The 18,395-nt window shown below is 35.1% G+C and overlaps 2 protein-coding genes across 2 annotated transcripts; both read right to left on the minus strand.

Moving 5' to 3' along the window:
* Positions 1–5,466: 5,466 nt before the first annotated feature.
* On the minus strand, positions 5,467–13,928 carry LOC144968616 (fucolectin-5-like). The gene is made up of 2 exons (XM_078907121.1): positions 11,590–13,928; positions 5,467–6,393 (listed from the first exon to the last, which is right to left on the minus strand). Exons 1-2 carry the CDS (start codon positions 11,732–11,734, stop codon positions 5,753–5,755), a joined length of 786 nt encoding a protein of 261 aa, XP_078763247.1. The 5' UTR covers positions 11,735–13,928; the 3' UTR covers positions 5,467–5,752.
* A 136-nt stretch (positions 13,929–14,064) lies between these two features.
* On the minus strand, positions 14,065–18,033 carry LOC144968617 (collectin-12-like). Its single transcript, XM_078907122.1, has 2 exons — positions 17,876–18,033; positions 14,065–15,079 (listed from the first exon to the last, which is right to left on the minus strand). Exons 1-2 carry the CDS (start codon positions 17,919–17,921, stop codon positions 14,499–14,501), a joined length of 627 nt encoding a protein of 208 aa, XP_078763248.1. The 5' UTR covers positions 17,922–18,033; the 3' UTR covers positions 14,065–14,498.
* Between the last annotated feature and the right edge of the window lie 362 nt (positions 18,034–18,395).

An 18,395-nucleotide genomic window follows, 5' to 3' on the forward strand; every position in this document is an offset into this window, starting at 1 on the left:
ACCCAATTATATAATCAGCGATAATGTTTTTTTTTCTGTTGTGAACCGGTTGAAATTTTTACGTAAACATAATCAATACTGTTTCGTGAACCAGTGAACCATAAAGAGCATGTTCCAAGTACAAAGATTGAATGCAATACGCTTCAACGGTCGTGACGTCACTTCCCTCGTAATGACGCAGAGTAACTTAGTAACTGGTTCTAAAATATCGGAACGATGGCGGACGCCCTTATGAAATACTTCTCCGACGAGCATAAAAGTGTATCCAGAGGAGAAAAACATTATAAATCTGATCATGTTTTGAATTTTATACATTCTGATCACATGACATGTGAACAAGTTCTAGTCAGCATGAAGAATAAAAAGTACCGATTTTCTTTGTTTAGAACCAAGCTGCTCGTTGCTGGGCGACGTGACATCAGACCATTAAATCCTATTACGAATGCTGGGTTCATGACAAATTAAGGAGGCAGGCACTGGTGTAAGATAATTTTTTTGAAATGGTATGCCTTGTAATGGTAGCACGTCTAATAGGGAATCAGGCGGTATGAGGTTCGATTCCCCAGTCGAGGCAGGCATATTTTTGGGATGATTTTTCTTGCATTTTTCTTTCTGTTTTGTCCGGCACTGTTTCATACACATCTTTTCAGATGATCACCTTTATCTGTGGAGTTAATTTTTTTGGGGGCAAACTGAATAAAATATTTTTGTAAGAGTTTAATCTCATTCTGCGTTGCTGGTTTGTGGCTTACTCATTACATGACAAGTCAACTTCCCAATCATGGACGCATTTGACTAAAGGATTGAAATAACCGTCAGTACAGTGCAACGCCAAGAATACTAGGGCTAGAAATATATAATCTCTAATAAGTCATGTGGAAAATGAAAAAAAAATCTCCTGACTGTGTTTTTCTTGTGACTGGCGATTTTAATCATTGCAATAATATAATAATTCCTGGACTTTCACAATTTGTTCAGTGCTTTACTCGTGACAAATCGACCCTCGACCTATTTTTCTGTAATGTTGACAAGTCCTATAAATGTTTTCCAAGAGCTCCACTCGGTTCATCGGACCACAATATGTTATTATTATTACCTATATATCGCCCTGTCATCAAACGTTGTAAGCCAGTAGTGAAGTGTGTTCAGGTCATGAACGAAAGTGTGTGTGAGGAGTTGCGTGGTTGTTTTGAATGCACTGACTGGAATGTTTTTATCGAATCATGTGATAGTGTGGATGAGCTGAATGACTGTGTGAGTGAGTATGTGAACAGCTAGTGTCCTGTAAAAAAGAAATAAAATATTATCCTAACAACAAGCCTTGGATAACAAAAGATCTAAAACTTTTATTGAACCAAAAGAAAACTCTCTTTACTAGTGGAAACAAAAAAGATCTGAAAACAAAACAAAAAGAGATAAAGAGAGTAATATCTAGTTGTAGAGACAAGTACAAAAATAAAATTGAAAAATGCTTTTCTTCTGGGGATATACGGGACACGTGGCGGGGGCTTAAAACTGCTGTTAACTATAATCCAAAGCCCACGATTATATCAGAAGATATCGAAATTGACAATTGATATTGAAAATGAAAAAACATAAAGTAGACAGGGCTTTGGAAGATGAAATGACTATTGAGGTCAGTGAAGAAGAAACGAGATTCGTATTTTCGAAACTAAACGAGAGGAAGGCTGCTGGGCCGGATGGATTGAAAGGAAAATTATTAAAAGAATGTGCCCATCAGCTTTCCCCCATTTATACACATATTTTTAACTGGTCCATCCAATGCGTTTCGATCCCTGAAATTTGGAAAACTTCAAAAATTATTCCTGTTCCAAAAAAAGAAAAACTTGAATCTATGAACGATCTCAGACCTGTTGCACTGACTTCAATAGTCATGAAATCTTTAGAAAAACTTGTTCTTGTTAAAATTAGGAACCAGTTTATGCCATTGAGTGATAGTCATCAATTTGCTTACAAACCAGGACCTGGCGTAGAGGATGCCATTTTGCTGTTTACAAACATCTACAGGCATCTGGATCACGCTAAGAGCTATTGCAGATTGCTTTTTGCAGATTTTTCTTCAGCGTTCAATACAGTGGAACCTCAGTTGGTTGTTCAAAACTTGACTAGTCTGAATTTAAACAAGTATATAATTGCTTGAGTGCTCGAATTTCTTACGGATAGAGCCCAATATGTTCAATCAGGACAAAACATATCTTCATGTATAACTACAAATATTGGTGCTCCTCAAGGTTGTGTATTGTCCCTGTATTATTCACAATATACACGAATGACTGTAGAAGTCAAAACCTGAGTGTCCTTTTAATAAAGTTTGCAGATGACACCGCTCTTCAAGGCCTCATAACAAATGGCAACGAAGTGGCTTATAGGCAAGAAATTGATAGATTTGTGTCTTGGTGTGATGCCCACCACCTAGAGCTTAACATAAGCAAGACAATGGAGCTAGTGATTGACTTTAGGAGAGTGAAGGAACCGATAGAACCGTTAAAATTAAAGGACCAATTCGTCCAGCGAGTTCCTCACTACAAATACCTTGGTGTATCAATTGATGACAGGCTTAAGTGGGATGAACGCTCGAAAATAATTAGGCATAAGATGTGCAGACGTACATATTTTTTATCAAAACTATCTCAGTTTAGAATAGATAAAACCCTCTGCACATTATTTTATAGAGCAGTAATCGAAAGTGTTTTGTCATTTTGTATAATAGCTTGGGGAGGCAAATGCTTAGCAGTGGAAAGGAAAAAAATAAATTCAAATATTAAAAAATCCATTAAACGCTATATAAATGATGTTGACGATGTAGATCTTTTATACGAGAAATTTTGTATAAATAAAATAACTAAAATATTAACTGACCAGTATCATCCACTAAGACCATCAGTTATTATGTCAGAAAGAAGTGGTCGCCCTTTCTCTATTTCAACGAAAACAGAGAGACAATGAAAATCTTTTCTGCCGTCCAGTATTAGGCTTTATAACAACAAGCAATAATCATTTTATATAATTATTTCGCATTTTTACTTTCAAAAAATGTAAATATTAATTTATTAATTTATTTCTTTGCAATCTTTTCAATTTTCAATTTATAGTGACAGTTTTAAGTATTTTACAGTGTTGAAATTATTTATATTATAAAGCGCAGCTCTGGTTATGGAGCTGTTCCTTTTTTATATATACATCCTATTTCCATTGTATTTTTATCTTATTGTGTAAATTATAACACGTCTGCACAAAAAATTTCCTTTTTGGGATGCAATAAAGAATTATTACTATTATTATTATTATTATTATTATTATTATTATTATTATTATTATTATTATTATTATTATTATTATTATTATTATTATTATTATTATTATATTATTATTATTATTCATTATTATTATTATTATTATTATTATTATCATTATTATTATTATTATTATTATCATTATTATTATTATTATTATTATTATTATTATTATTATTATTATTATTATTATTATTATTATTATATTATATGAGTTACAATATGCACGTCTAAATTATATTCTATAAATAAATATTGAACCATGCCTTTTGCTGTAATATCAATATGTCGTGCATGTAAGATTCCGGACGTTATAAAAAAAAGGAACGAAGCAAATTGATCACACTGACAAAACTTTTGCACCTGATGTAATCTTGGCTAATGTTTTTCTTTTTTTCACGCAAAAAGACGCCCGTTGATTATCTTCTCATTGTAGAAATTTATTATTAGAGAGAATTAATTTCTCTTCTTAAATGCCTTCTGCGATAAATTAACCAACAACCGATTGAAAGAACTGGATTAATGGTCAGGCCAGGTCAATATCCAATATGAAACAATATTCAAAGACAACATAACTATTTATATCTCTATGACGAAATTTTGCTACATTGCAAAGCTTTTACCTTTGTGCAATTCTTTTAAATGCTTCAGTAACTCAGTAGGTATAAAGAACAATACAAGTATAAACTGATATCAGATAAATGAAAGGCGTACCAAATTCTTTGAGACAAAAAAAAAAACCGGAAGCAATTCAAAAATTCGACATACAATTTTCAAAGTGCAGATAATTGTGTAGATAATTGTGTAAATTATTAAAATGGTTGCAGAAAATTATTTCCCAATAAGTGACACTCAAATAATGTGATAACGTTCCCACAATTAGTTGGACAAAGCTGACGCATATTGCGTTTTTTTTGTATTTTTATTTTCCTCAGGACAGAATTGAAAACATGGTTTTGGTGGAGTTTAATGTAGTTTTAATTTATGAAAAAGGAAATAGATAGGAACAGTTTAATTATCTAACACGTCACACATGAATGAAATTCATGTCGCCTTCATTAACCACTTAACTGCTGTACTCTAGAAAAACATGATATAGTTAAAAATTTGGCAAGAAAACTCGTCCTTCAAGTATCGATCGATTTAGCAAAATCCCAAGTTTGAGAGCTTTTGCCAAGATTAGGGTAATTTAAATCGGCCGATATATGAAGGACGAGTTTTCTTGCCAATTTACGGGTTGATTCTGCCTCAGTAATAATTAGTTTACCGTTGAAGCCATTTACGAGTTTATTGATAATAACAGAAAATAAAGTGAGTAGAAAAGTGCCAGAAGACAATAGAGAATAAAATTTCGCGGCCGGAGGACCCATGTCCAAAGCGCATGTACGTGATCTCTATGAACTGGTCAGATCACATGTTATTTCAGAGACCATCTTGACGGTGCATAACATGTTCTCCATTCATTAATTTCTTCGGAACGTCTGGATAAAGTCGCTGCCTGTGAGTGAGATAGAAGAGGCCGTAACAGTCATAGTTAAATTGTCCAGCTGCAAAGAAGCATTGCATCATTTTCTCCACAGCATACAAATGCATAGGCCTGTCACCTCCTATTTCCGCTTGGGTGAATGCCATCATCATCAAGACGGGATCGATGAAGCACTGAATTAAGAGTTTTGCGTATTGCCTGGTTGCTTTTATCGATGAGCAGATGGATACGCTCAGACCTTGTTGCCACCTCGCTACCAAAAAGTAAAGACATCAATTTTTCTTCTACCAGAATTCGTAAAGCTCAAGAATTTTGTGGATAATTTTCCGACTCAGTAGCCAGAGAACCCACTCAAATGTCGAAGCCAGTATGTCCTCAGGGCTGCTCCCTTCCATTTGAGAACTCAATGCATATGGCAAAACTCATATATATATATATATATATATATATATATATATATATATATATCTATATATTTCGCTATATATATATATATATATATATATATATATATATATATATATATATATATATATATAGCGAATAATGTTCTAACCTGAATACATGCTCTTGTATCCTTCATTTGGAATTTAACAGACCAAGAAAAAGGTAGATCTAATTAAAACAAACTAACAAACCAAACATAATTAGGGGGTGGGGGGGGGGGGGTGGGGAGTTACGTTGGAAAGTGCAGGCAAATCTTTAATATCAATCATGACATGGACAGTGTTGATATTAAAATTTACTAAAGCCCTCAAATTAGCATTTTGTGGATAATTTTCTCACTCAGTAGCCAGAGAGCCCTAGCAAATGTCTTCTCTCTTTCTCCTCTATCCCAATCGGACGAAACAATAATGGCTCAACTAATGGTCGCTCTCGTACATTGCTTGCCTTTTGTAAGAAGACGAGACACCGTATCGCTGAGCCATCGAACCTCACAGAGATCAGTCTCCTAGTTGCCAAAGGTTTTCAATAATGTCCAACCAGCAACGAAAACGTCCGAATCTGAGCTCTTCATTCCGCTCTCCTCAACACATTCACATCTTTTCGTTGCCTCCTCTACCTGCACAACCAAGGCACAACTCCAAGGAAATGACAACAAACACATTCTTACACACATAATTCTAGAAAATGGATCTATAATTTCTGATGAGACCGGAGACATTGCACTTTTTCTTCCTGGTAGAGTGAAAAATCCCTTTTTATTGAAATCCACGAGCACCTCAAACTCGCAAAGGGTGAGTACACTATTTCCTGGTTTCCAAAGATAAACATATCTACCATAGATTGCCTTGGACTTGCACTCTAGGGAATGAGGTCCACTTGCTGGAAGAGCACCAATGTGATGCAAACACAACTCACCCATGAGTTTGTCTTTTTGTATTGGTTGTGGGTTTTCATTTGACACATAGATAAAAAAATCTGCCAAGCGTTGAGGTACTTCTAATCTGTTTGTGATGTTTATTAAACTTATTGGATAAGAGCATAATAGATCCACTGCCCAAAACATGTCGATTGAACTGCTAGTGTGGGTGCATGATCCATTCCAATACACAGATGTTCTGATTCCATCCACTGCCAAATCGGATGTGCCTATATTAGGGGAAAAGAGAATGTATATCGTTATATCGAATTTCTGTACCTATGATTTTAGATGGATATGACTGACTTATTTGAAGGTGTGACATCCGAATGCATTTATGGGATTTGTTCACAATTGATGTAATGGACACTATCTTGCGTGTGTTAGAGAATAGTTCCATTTTAACAATGAGACCATAACAAATTGGGTTATCTGACCTGCCAATCAGTACTCGTGTGTCAGAATGATCTAGATGAAGGAATTGAGTGTATTGAAACGGTCAGGATTAATTTTTTAGGTATCAAAATTCCTCTCTGCAAAAGGTCTAACAATTAATCTAAAATTGCATAAGTTAAATTTAAAGTTGATTTTTTTTCATTTGGGTGAACCTGAATTGATACCATATTGAAGCGAATTGTGACAAATATCCCTATGGAAGTTAAATCATTAACAAATGGAACAAATTGGAAACAAATTAATATTTTACATAGAGTTCCAGAACTGTGTTAAATCCTCTCATTTCTAGAATACTTAAATCATTCATTATACCTTTAGACAGGTATTCATTCATATTTGAGTCGAGTGCATGTGTGGGCGTATTAGTATGTCTATAGAGCAGTGTGATATGTAAAACAGCTTTCACACAAGGACACAACATGTTGGCATTATGGTCTTGTGGTATGACGCTCTCATTCGGATCGGTAGGTTGGAGTCTCACTGTGGACGGCGCAAAGTCGAGTTATTGAAAATATTTCTTTATTCACATTCTCTCAGCGCACTCATGTGAAAAATGAGTACCTGACCGGTAACTGCGTTGTTTCTGTTGAAGCATTCGTATTAGCACCGTATAGTCGTCATGTATCGTCTGTCATGCTGCTGTGTGTTTAGCAACCATTGTAAAGCGCTTTGAGCACATTTTATGAAATTCCGGAATTAAGAAAGAAGATTTAAGAACCCCTGAAATGCTCAAGTTAGCATGGTATCTCTTGTATAACGCTTGAAAGACATTTAATGGATACTAGACCACAAGACTTGTTTCACTGGATTCACTTCCGTTATATGCATAATAACAAAATGGATATATTTTTCTCTATTTTTTTTTTCAAATTATGAACCAGCAGTCAATAATCTTTTATATATGACATGGTAAGATTTAATTAGCACGGTCAAGATCTTCATTTGGTCTCAAAACTTATACTTATACCTAAATTAACCGCCTCATTTTTAATTGGGATCACGATCGCCTCTATTATGACTGCTAGCTTCGCCGTCGCATACATCGCACACAAGAAGGCTGAAATTTCAAATCTGCTTTATCAACGACAAATTCTAGATCAAATAAAATAAACAAATACGATTAAACAAAAACGTGAACTCATTCTCAGGAAATGGTAATAAGATAGGGACGATAAATAAACTAACCCACACAAAATGTCAGCCCTGAGCGGGTCTCGAACCCGCTACTCGCGGATCGTGATTCATTTAACGATGGATTACTATCGACTGTGCCCTCATCATCTTGTGCCCTGCTTCCAAGAGTGGGCGATCGTGCCTTTCCTGACACTTCTATTGTTCGTTGCCCTTATGGCTCATTACTTTTTCCTTGTGTCCAGTTCCTAATGTTGTCTATCAATTTCATCTCCAGTCTTCCTGCTGCTCGCTTTCCGTCTATCATTCCAATTGACCCCAGCTTCCCTCTCCCCCCCTCTCTCTTCTCATTTGATGGCAAAAGAACCTTGGATGTCTTCATCTTATTCTGGTTAAAAGAGTTCTTCTGTATACTGCGTCCTCTTGTACCTTTTGGTTTAATTTTCTTTCTGTTCATGATATTCTCAGCATACGTTTCAATAACCACACATCCACCGCTTCTATTTTCATTTATAATGCTGTGGTTCATTTCTCACAACCATAATATTATGGAAGTGGTTATTCAGTATCTGATACTGAATAGTGCTTTGCCACTATTCAGTATCCACAAGGAACTCTTTTTTATAGAGAGAGTGAAAAGTGCGACAATCTCGGTTGAACTGCTGACCTACTTCCAGATTGAACACGTGCAGTAACTGACAGCCCGATTCAAAGTTGTAAAAATATTTTGATCGTAATTTTTTAATTTCTGCTATAGTGCAATTAACATAGTTCAAAATATCAAAGTAAGAGTGGCATTCAAATACATTTTTAAATATCTAAATAGATATGATTAAATGTCACTAAATGTTCAGTGACACCATGGCTTGGTGGATATAAGCTGTTTGACTCTGAGCTTAAGGTTCGGGAGTTCAAATCCTGGCTAGGATAACTTTTTTTTTTCCCAATATTTTAAAAATTCCTTCTGTCTATTGATATTTTTTAAACTTTTGTTTTAATAATTTTTTTAGCTTGTAATATGCTTTAATGTTGATATTATACTATTGTTCTTTTATTATTTTTATTATTATTGTTATCATTATTATTATTATTATTATTATTATTATTATTATTATTATTATTATTATTATTATTATTATTATTATTATTATTATTATTTCTACTTACTTACTATTATTATTGTCTTTTTTTTTCAAAACCCGCCGAAACCCAGTCCCAGGTTCACTCCCCACTGGTGTACACTTCCCCGAATCTCAGGTTCACTCCCCAGCACTGTTGCCTACTACCCATAACTTTCTCGGATATTGCCAGGTTTCGTCGTGTTTCGTAAAAAATTAATTGCTTTTATATGAAACTAGCTGAAGCCCACCGAAAACCATAGTCTCAGGTTCACTCCCCACTGGTGTACACTTCATTGAGTCCCAGGTTCACTCCCCACGCTTTGCCTACTTTCCACAACTTTGCCGCATATTGTCGGGTTTCGTAAAAATGTAATCTCCCCCCCCCATATTGTTATTGCTTTTTTACAAAACCCAGAGTCCCAGGTTCACTCCCCACTGGTGTACACTTCCCTGAATCTCAGGTTCGTCCTCTCCTCCCCCCCCTACACACACACACACACACACACACACACACACACATACGCTGCTGCCTACCTCTCATAACTTTGTCGGATATTGCCAGGTGTCGTCGTGTTTCGTAAAAAAGTAATTGCTTTTTATTTGGAAACCCGCCGAAACCCAGTCCCAGGTTCACTCCCCACTGGTGTACACTTCTCTGAGTCCCATATTCACTCCCACAGCTGCCCTCTTCCCATAACTTTGTCAGGTTTCGGGGAAAAAAACACCGTATTATAGTGCAAAACCACTATTCAGTGTCAGATACTGAATAGTACAAAACCACTATTCAGTATCAGATACTGAATAGTGCAAAACCGCTATTCAGTATCAGATACTGAATAGTACAAAACCACTATTCAGTATCAGATACTGAATAGTGCTAGCCTAATATTATAATAAAAGCAGCTCTATATAGCATTGCAGTAATTTCATTTTGATGGGCATAGCTATATCTCGGTTTGTGAATTTTGGTCTAATATCCACGAATATTGCCTTTGAAAGAGCTATAGGGCTACTGTTTTAAATGTTACAGCGGCACTATTTATTTTAGTGCGGGATTATTGTATCATAGATAACTGAGTCATGGCAGAGGCCAAGGCTTGGAAGCGGCAAAATGAAAGGCATGAATAGCCATCCGATTTGGGGTCTAGACGAGTTAAAAAGAAAATTGACTTTTTTTAAAAACGATCCGAATCGTGATAAACTGTTTAACTTTTCGCGAGATAGATGAAAATGTTAACCATTCTGATACTGGTAGAGTTTCTAGCTAGTTTGTGAAACATTCTTTTGGTTTTACATAGAAAGAAACAGACGTAAATTTTAAATTTAGATTGTGCTATATAAAGATTCAATTCTTATTAAACCCGGGCGCACAAAAATGTGCTACTTTTGTTCTCTATACGCTCACTGTCCTGTCCAGATTCAAAGTCGTGTGATTTTGTTCTTAGACAAAAACAAGCTATCAACTCAGTCATTGACTGGGGAGGGTTAAGAAAAAAATATCTCGACTGAAACCGGGATCACTGTAACCGGAATCGATCTCGGTTCCTTTGCTTGTGAAGGAGTGCTCTAACTGAACTCCCTGACAAAGGAAAATTATAAAATGGGATATAAGTTTCAATTTCATATACAAAATCAAATGGTGTAGAGGTTTCGGGTTTCAAAGTTACTAACGAAACACTATGAATGAGACGTTAATGACGAATAGGAAATGAGAGGATAGCGTTGTTAAGGCGATAAACAAAGCATTGATGAAGTAGTAGTAGTATTAGTAGTAGTAGTAGTTGTAGTAGTAGTAGTAGTTGTTGTTGTTGTTGTTGTTGTTGTTGTTGTAGTAGTAGTAGTAGAAGTAGTACTAGTAGTAATAGTTGTAGTAGTAGTAATGGCTGCAGCAGCAACAACAACGGTAGTGAGAGTACTAATATAACAATAACAACAACACTAATAACAACAACAACAACAACTACTACTACTACTACTACTACTACTACTACTACTACTACTACTACTACTACTACTACTACTACTACTACTATACATACTACTACTACTACTACTACTACTACTACTACTACTACTATACTACTCTACAACAACTTCTACTATTACTACTACTACTACTACTACTACTACTACTACTACTACTACTACTACTACTACTACTACTACTACTACTATAATAATAATATGAATAATATATAATAATAATAATAATAATAATAATAATAATAATAATAATAATAATAATAATAATAATAATAATAATATAATAATAATAATAATTAATAATAATAATAATAATAATAATAATAATAATAATAATAAAATAATAATAATAATATAATAATAATAATAATAATAATAATAATAATAATAATGATAATAATAATGTAATAATAATAATTATAGATTGTAAGGTAGAATTTCTTCCGTGAAAAAAAGAAGACAAATTTAAATAAAACCCAGCCTAAAATTTAACACCCCCCCAAAAAAAAAACAACAAAAAAACAAAAACAAAACAAAACAAAAAAAAACTCCAAAAAACCTACAACAACCGGAAACAAAGATAAAAAGAAAATTAATAAAAACATAAATGTAGTTCACTTAACTTATTAACTTTGAAAATGCTTGAAATCTTTAGTATGACATTAAGAAAGAGCAAAAAGAACAAGAGCAAAAACAAAAACAAAAACAAATATCTTTTTTAATCCAAACACTCACCACCATCAGAATAGTTATCGTCATTATGTTGAGTAGGTTTTCCTAAAGCAACATTGACGTAGTCCGCCTGTTGCCTGGAGGTTTGATAACAATGGCATGACAATATCAAATATATCACAAAGCCTTTGCCACAGTGCTGGAACATTTCGGGTTATAGATGAATGAAGTTGACGTCGATCAGCTCTTTATTATTGTCCAGAATCTAGATAAGTAGTTTTCACTAAATTCTCAATATAAACATTTAAAGTTACATATAGTTTTGTGTGTTGGTAATATTTAAAAAGAAAATAGTAGGCACAATTGAAGAGGATGTTTATTTAGCGCATGTCATATATATGAAAAAAGAAGTTGATACAGAAAGAGTATTGAAATAATATTAAAGTATTGAGTTGAGCGCCAGAGTGTCAGGGCAGTTAAATTAGAACAGTAAATTCCCATTCAAATTATTTTTGTTATATTCAAATTGTTTGATAAACAGGAAGCCAATGCGATGAAATCGCATCAAAAATCAATACAAATTGTGTCCAATTATCGGTCCCCTGATTACATGTAGCACTATTTCTGGATAAAATGCAGTTAAAATTTAAAAAAACGGAGAAAATCGCTTTTAAAGACAAGACAATATAGGATTCTTTCACGGTTTTTTAGGGGCTCTGTGTTGTAGCCAAAGGTGGGTTGGGGGGGGGGGGGGTATTTTTAATCAATATTCCCATTTTGATCGTGTAAGTTTTAGTCCTTAAAACATTCTATGATAATATAAGTAATCAATAAATGTGACCAAATGTCTCAAAATGGTATAAAAGGATGGATCAGATGATGAAGCGTGAATATATAGACATTCTTAAGAAACGTTGGTTATTATGTTTTATAGATGGAACGAAATTGACGTCACTCAGCTCTTTGGCTTTTAAAAAAAAATAGACAGCCCTCTTAATGATAAGTTCTCACTAAATTCCACCAATCAGACGATAACCGTTTAAGGTTACACGTAAATGGTACGTTATGCCCGTTGTGATATTGTGAGTATTAATTTAGGTAATAGCACGTCATAAATTGAGGAGAGTGGATACAATTTCTTGAAGTGACAAACACTAGATTCTCCTACTCCTGGTTATTTTTTCGCTGAAGTGACTTTTCAACTTGAGCGTCTATTCAGCCCAATATCCCCTTAAGCCTGCTCAAAGGGGTTCGTAGCCGTGATGCCTGGAAGGCGGTGTTACAATTTTGTTTTCCTTAGAAACAACACTTTTAACGGCCAGGTACTCATTATACACCTGAGTATGACGAGAGAATGTGAGCAAAGAGCCTTTTTCAAGGACTCGTCTATGTGCGCCACTCCGAGCGGGTTTTGATCCCAGGAACTTTTTGTCCGTAGACGTGTGTAATAACACAAGACCATATTATAGGTGCACCTTTTCGACATCTATTACCCGATATGTTACCCATCGCCGCTAAACGGTATTGTGTCGAGTTGAACTAGGTGATAAAGATGGGTTTAAAGATAAAATGGCATGAATTGTGAATTTTAGTTTTTGTCAGTTTAAGTTCAGGAAACCGTATTATTCCACCCCTCTCAGAGGAAAACCCTATCATTTCTTAGTAAATACTCTAGATCTAATCGTTGAATAATGTTTTGAACGCGTTGAACAAAATATGTATTCAACAATTGCAGATTATTTTCGCACATTTTATTGGTGTAAAATTAGGTGTAAAAGACAGCTGGTTGATAATTAAAAATAATCTTGTGGTGTGCATGAATACAAATCCAACGTTTTTAGTATTGGGTCAAATTGTTATTCAAGCAGAAGGAGAAAGATACAAATTATGGTCAATAGAAGTACTAATAATAATACCATACCATTTGGTTACAAAATATATAATAATCTTACCTAGAGGGGTGGAATAAACATATTCTTTCATTTCTTTGTATTTATTAAACTCGTTATATTTTTATCGTGCAGTAACACATACTCGGAAGCTCGTTGTGTTATTGGGCACGATAAAAATAACTCGTTTAATAAATACAAAGAGATGAAAAAATCGTATAATATTCATTCTGATAGACATAATAGGGAGCAGGCGTTGGTGTAAGATAAAGGTCAGAAAAGATGTGTATGAAACAGTACCAGACAAATCAGAGAGAAATATGCAAGAAATAATACCATCTCAAAATATCAGCCTGCCTGAGACTGGGAATCAAACCTCAGATATCCTGATTCCTGGATTCAATCAAACTACCCATGCACCAGATAAAGATTTGAACAAGTGCGTATGAAAGGTGCCAGACAAAGAGAGAAAGAAAATTTTTGTTTGGTTTGGGTTGGGTTTTTTTTTCGGAGGGGGTGGGTGTGGGCTTGGTTTGGTTGTTATTGATTCCTATTTTTGTTTTTGTCCAATTTCATTTCACAACGCTGCTTGGTGGAAAGCTGAAAATTGGGAGAGGTGAGAAAATGTCATACATTGTAAAGGAGTGGGTAAAGTTCTTGTATTGATTTATTGTTCAGTAAAAAGCATTAAAGAGTTTTTGTTTTACGTTAAATTGCTGTACTTATGAACTTTATTTTGAAACACTGTTTACTGCTTGAATATCTTTGAATTCCTGATGCTTGGGGGACAACGACTCACGTGAAGTTGGAGAACTTGCTAACCTTGAAATCCAAAGAGCTAGGGTAAGTATTGATAAGTTCTAATACTAATCAAAGTTGAAAAAGGATACTCCGGTGAAGTTGGCTTTATTGGGTTACTGGGAGCGGTAGAAACATGTTATTTGGGTGAAGTTGGCTTACTAGAACTCGGAGAACCGGATATCGATGAAAGGGTTAGGATCGCTAAATTCAATTACTAACCAAAGTTGAATTATGCTATTTGGTTACAGTTGGCTTACTATAATTTGGAGAACTGGATAATAATTAAGCAAGCGATATTTTGGGGGAAGTTGTCTTTCTTGGATAACTAGGCGTCGATGAAAATCGTCGATGTCCTCGAGATGTCGGTTGTCTGTTATGTTTATCTGTAGTGTTTACTACTACAGGCAACTCGCAAACAAATGGTTTTGCCTCTTTGACAGCTCCTAACATGCGATCTTCGCAGCTGTAATCTTTCCATTTCCCTTTATCTCGTGTGTCCATGGCAACGCAGTCCTCTAAGTAATTGTTAAACCAACGTGTATGTGTTCCTTCACCATTTTCAAAATTTTCGTAGTCTAACGGAGAACCGTCAACCCATACAAATTTGTTCTCTTCGCCCGTATCTTCTAGCCCAATCCATACAGGCCCTTGGAAGTTGTAAACGTAACGTAAACTGTTATATATGAATATATTGACACCTTCTGTTTTAATGACAGCCAGATTTCCTCCGAAGAATTTGCAAACGCGTTTGGCATTCTCGAATTCCAAACCTTTTTTGACGCTAAAATAATAGCACCTGTCCTGATATATTCTTGTGTAATCATTCTCCACACTCGTCGGACATGTGACCGAGTTTGCTGAAGCTGTGGAGATGAAGAAAGTGAAATATCAACACATAGTAAACTTATATAAATCATTATATATTCCAAATTCAAGTTGTGACCTACAGCCTCAAAATGGTATTGTGTCGGATTGAGTCAGATGCTTAAAATGGCCTATATACAAATTCATGAGACGAGTTTACAGACCTGTCTACTTCAAGATTTTAACATTCGTAATTTTAGCAGATAAAAACTTTAGTCGCTATAGGTAAGTTTAGAGATCACCAATTTAGCCTCACAATGATATAATAGCACCTCAACATCTTTAAAATTATGTACTCTGCCATCAAATTTCATTTTCAATGTTTTAATGGCTTAGAAATACTCATGAAATTCTGAAATTGGAGCCAAAATTTCGTAATTTTTACAAATTTTTCGTAGTGGTAGGCAGATCATAGTATAGTTTTTATTTCTTCCCAACCATTCTAGATTTGTGATTCCTATTTGGGATCCGATTCATCCCAACAAAATGCCGTTGTTAACTACCACTATAAAAAAAGTCTTAGAAACTGTCTAATCTTCCATGTCTATATTGAGAAAGTACTTTTAAAACGACTTCTTATATTGAATGGATTACGTGAACCATAACAATCTTTGGAACGGCACTCTTGCGCATTTTGAATAATCTATTGGTAGATTCAGAAAAAGAAAAAAAATCACAGTTCTCAATTTTCAAGATTATTCGGCTGTATTCAATACTATCGACCATAAAATTCTACTAGATCGAATTCGCATAACATTTTTGGAATCAGTGGGGTCGCTCTAAAATGGATGTCATCATATCTCTCAACGTGCGTAAATGATTACAATTGGTGATATAAGATTCACCGTCCACGAATTAGAATACGGAGGGAGCAACCCGAAAATAGCGCTCCGATGGACACGGCAGGGTAATTGCAATTGGGGAAGACCACTGGAAACTTGGAGAAGATCGGTGGAAAGAGAGCTGACATCCTTCGGTTGGACCTGGGGTGAGGTCCGGAAGCTGGCAGAAGAAAGAAGTCACCGGCCCTCCTTACTGTCGACCTAATGTGTTTACAAAACATCAAAGAGGAGTAAGTACCCCAAGGCTTGTTCTTGGTCCCGTCTTATTCACTCTTTATATGCAGCCATTGACTAATAACATCAACAATTTTGACTCTAATTATCATTTCTACGCAAACGATACACAGCTCCAGCGCTCGGCAAACAGTTGAGAAATAGGGGGAAATATTGAACAATAGAGCTTTTGTATCGCTTTCATTTAAAAATTGGATGATGTTGACGCTTTATAGCGACAAAACAGAAGCCAATCTCATTGGAACACCAACGAACTCAAAGTAAGTTGAACACATCACAGAAATGAAAATAGGTGGCTCCAGTATGTCATTCACCAATACGGCAAACAATCTTGAGGTATATTTTGCCAGCCCTCTAATAATGCACGCCCAAGTGAGCAATGCTCTTCGAATTATGTATACGAACATCAGAAACGTAATACCAATCAACATTATGAAAATACTCATCAATTCGCTTATCCTGTCGAGATTGGATTACTGCAATTCCCTATTAGACGGCACAGCCCAAGTCCTTTTCTCAAAAATTTAAGTTGCCCAAAAAGACACCGCTCGCTTGATTTTTCAATCAGACAAGGACAAGTAGTGCGTTCAATCTATTGTACATACTGCATTGATTGCCGTGGAAAAGCGGATGATTTACAAGTTTGCTCGCATCACCCACTGTGTATTCAACCTCAATGTCCTGCAATGTCTCCCCAAGTTCATAGTCCTGTAAAGGGGCGGTTTGGGTCTTTTACTAAAAAAAATCTATATTAGGCGGTTTTAATCATTCTGAATCGTCACTATAGATTAAAAAACAACATTTTGGTGAAAAATATAAATTATCTGTGTTGATATCCGTTTTGCAACCTAATTTGTGGGTCTGGCATACAAAAATATAACAATCTTGTGGCAAACGTTCCACAAAAACTAATTATGGAATGATTTCCATATTCTACCCTCTCATCAACATTGTAGCATGGTGTGTCACCATAGAGAGATTTTACAGCTGTAGCTTGTGGGATTTTTATTAGAACATTATAAAGTTGAGAATCAAAGTGTTATGACAAAATTGATGTTAAAAATGTATAATTTGGATTTTAATGCAAAATACACAAACCTTGTCAAAAATATCTCTATGGTGACATACTACATTATGTCTGTGACAAATAAGGAAATTTTCAGACAATTTCATTGAATCGATTCTGAGAAACATTTGATACAGTATCCACTACCCTTATAAAAATGACAGATTGAGAAAATAGCAAAATAGCTTTCCGTTTTTAACACTTTTCTTACTAGATACCTGTACCCTTTTCGAGTGTGTTTTTCATGCCCTTATTGTCTATTTTAAGAAGTTAGCCTTCAGCAATAACTCTAAGATAATAAATTATCGTTTTCCACCAAAATCTCAAAATTAATTTTTTGAAGTATTTTCCTAATAATTAGACCAAAATACCCCGTTATAAAGCAATCGCCCGGTGCTCAGAACTACAGGAGACACATCTTATTTGTCCCACTCACTGTCCTGAAAACAATGGGAGATCGATCTTTTAAATACCCTGGACCAAAAATCTGGAATAGACCTGAGTACATTGAGAGAATGTGAGTAAAGAGCTTTTTTAACGTTTATTGGGTTTTACTTGACAAAGTATCAAATTAAAACTTATTTTTATAACCTCCTATATTAAAGTTTGTAACGACGGATTATATATTAAATCAATGTAAAACTTCAACTTACCAACAGATAACCCAAATAGCAGGAAAGCAAAAGTATAAGTCAACATGGTAAATACGTCGATTCGGTAACAGTTCAGTTGCAAGAAAAGTGATGCAGAAATAATAGAAAATAGCAAGAGGTGGGACTGTCATATCTATTAAGGTGAGTGACGTCACATGTTCTAATTACAGGGCTTATCTTATCTGGGCAACAATTTATTTCTCCCCCACCGTCTCTAAACGGTACTATGTCGCGCGGAATAAATCGAACTTGAATAGTGAATCTAGAAGTAAACTAGACCACACGACCCGTTTCGCTTTGTTTACTCATGCGGCGTAGTGGTCTAGTGGTATGACACATTCGATTTGGGATCGGAAGGTCCTGAGTTCACATAGTTGTGTCCTTGGAAAAGGCTCTTTACTCACATTATTCCACCGTACTCAGGTGTAAAATGGGTGCCTAACTAATTGCAATATCGCCTAACAGGCGTCATGTGTCGTTCTACATCTTACGTGTTGTTGTTGATCAGGGACCCTTTGTA

This window comes from Berghia stephanieae, chromosome 3, assembly GCF_034508935.2.
Source record: "Berghia stephanieae isolate SIO BIC M18660-M18661 chromosome 3, UCSD_Bste_1.3, whole genome shotgun sequence".
Taxonomy (NCBI): Eukaryota; Metazoa; Mollusca; class Gastropoda; order Nudibranchia; family Aeolidiidae; genus Berghia; species Berghia stephanieae.

Bases quoted from the DNA above. Each gene is read 5' to 3' on its own strand.
- LOC144968616 (XM_078907121.1), bottom strand. From the start codon at position 11,734: ATGTTCCAGCACTGTGGCAAAGGCTTTGTGATATATTTGATATTGTCA. The intron at 6,394-11,589 runs GTGAGTGTTTGG...CCCCTAATATAG, and splicing joins CGATAACTATTCTGATGGTG to GCACATCCGATTTGGCAGTG.
- LOC144968617 (XM_078907122.1), bottom strand. From the start codon at position 17,921: ATGTTGACTTATACTTTTGCTTTCCTGCTATTTGGGTTATCTGTTG. The intron at 15,080-17,875 runs GTAAGTTGAAGT...TCATCTCCACAG, and splicing joins GCTATTTGGGTTATCTGTTG to CTTCAGCAAACTCGGTCACA.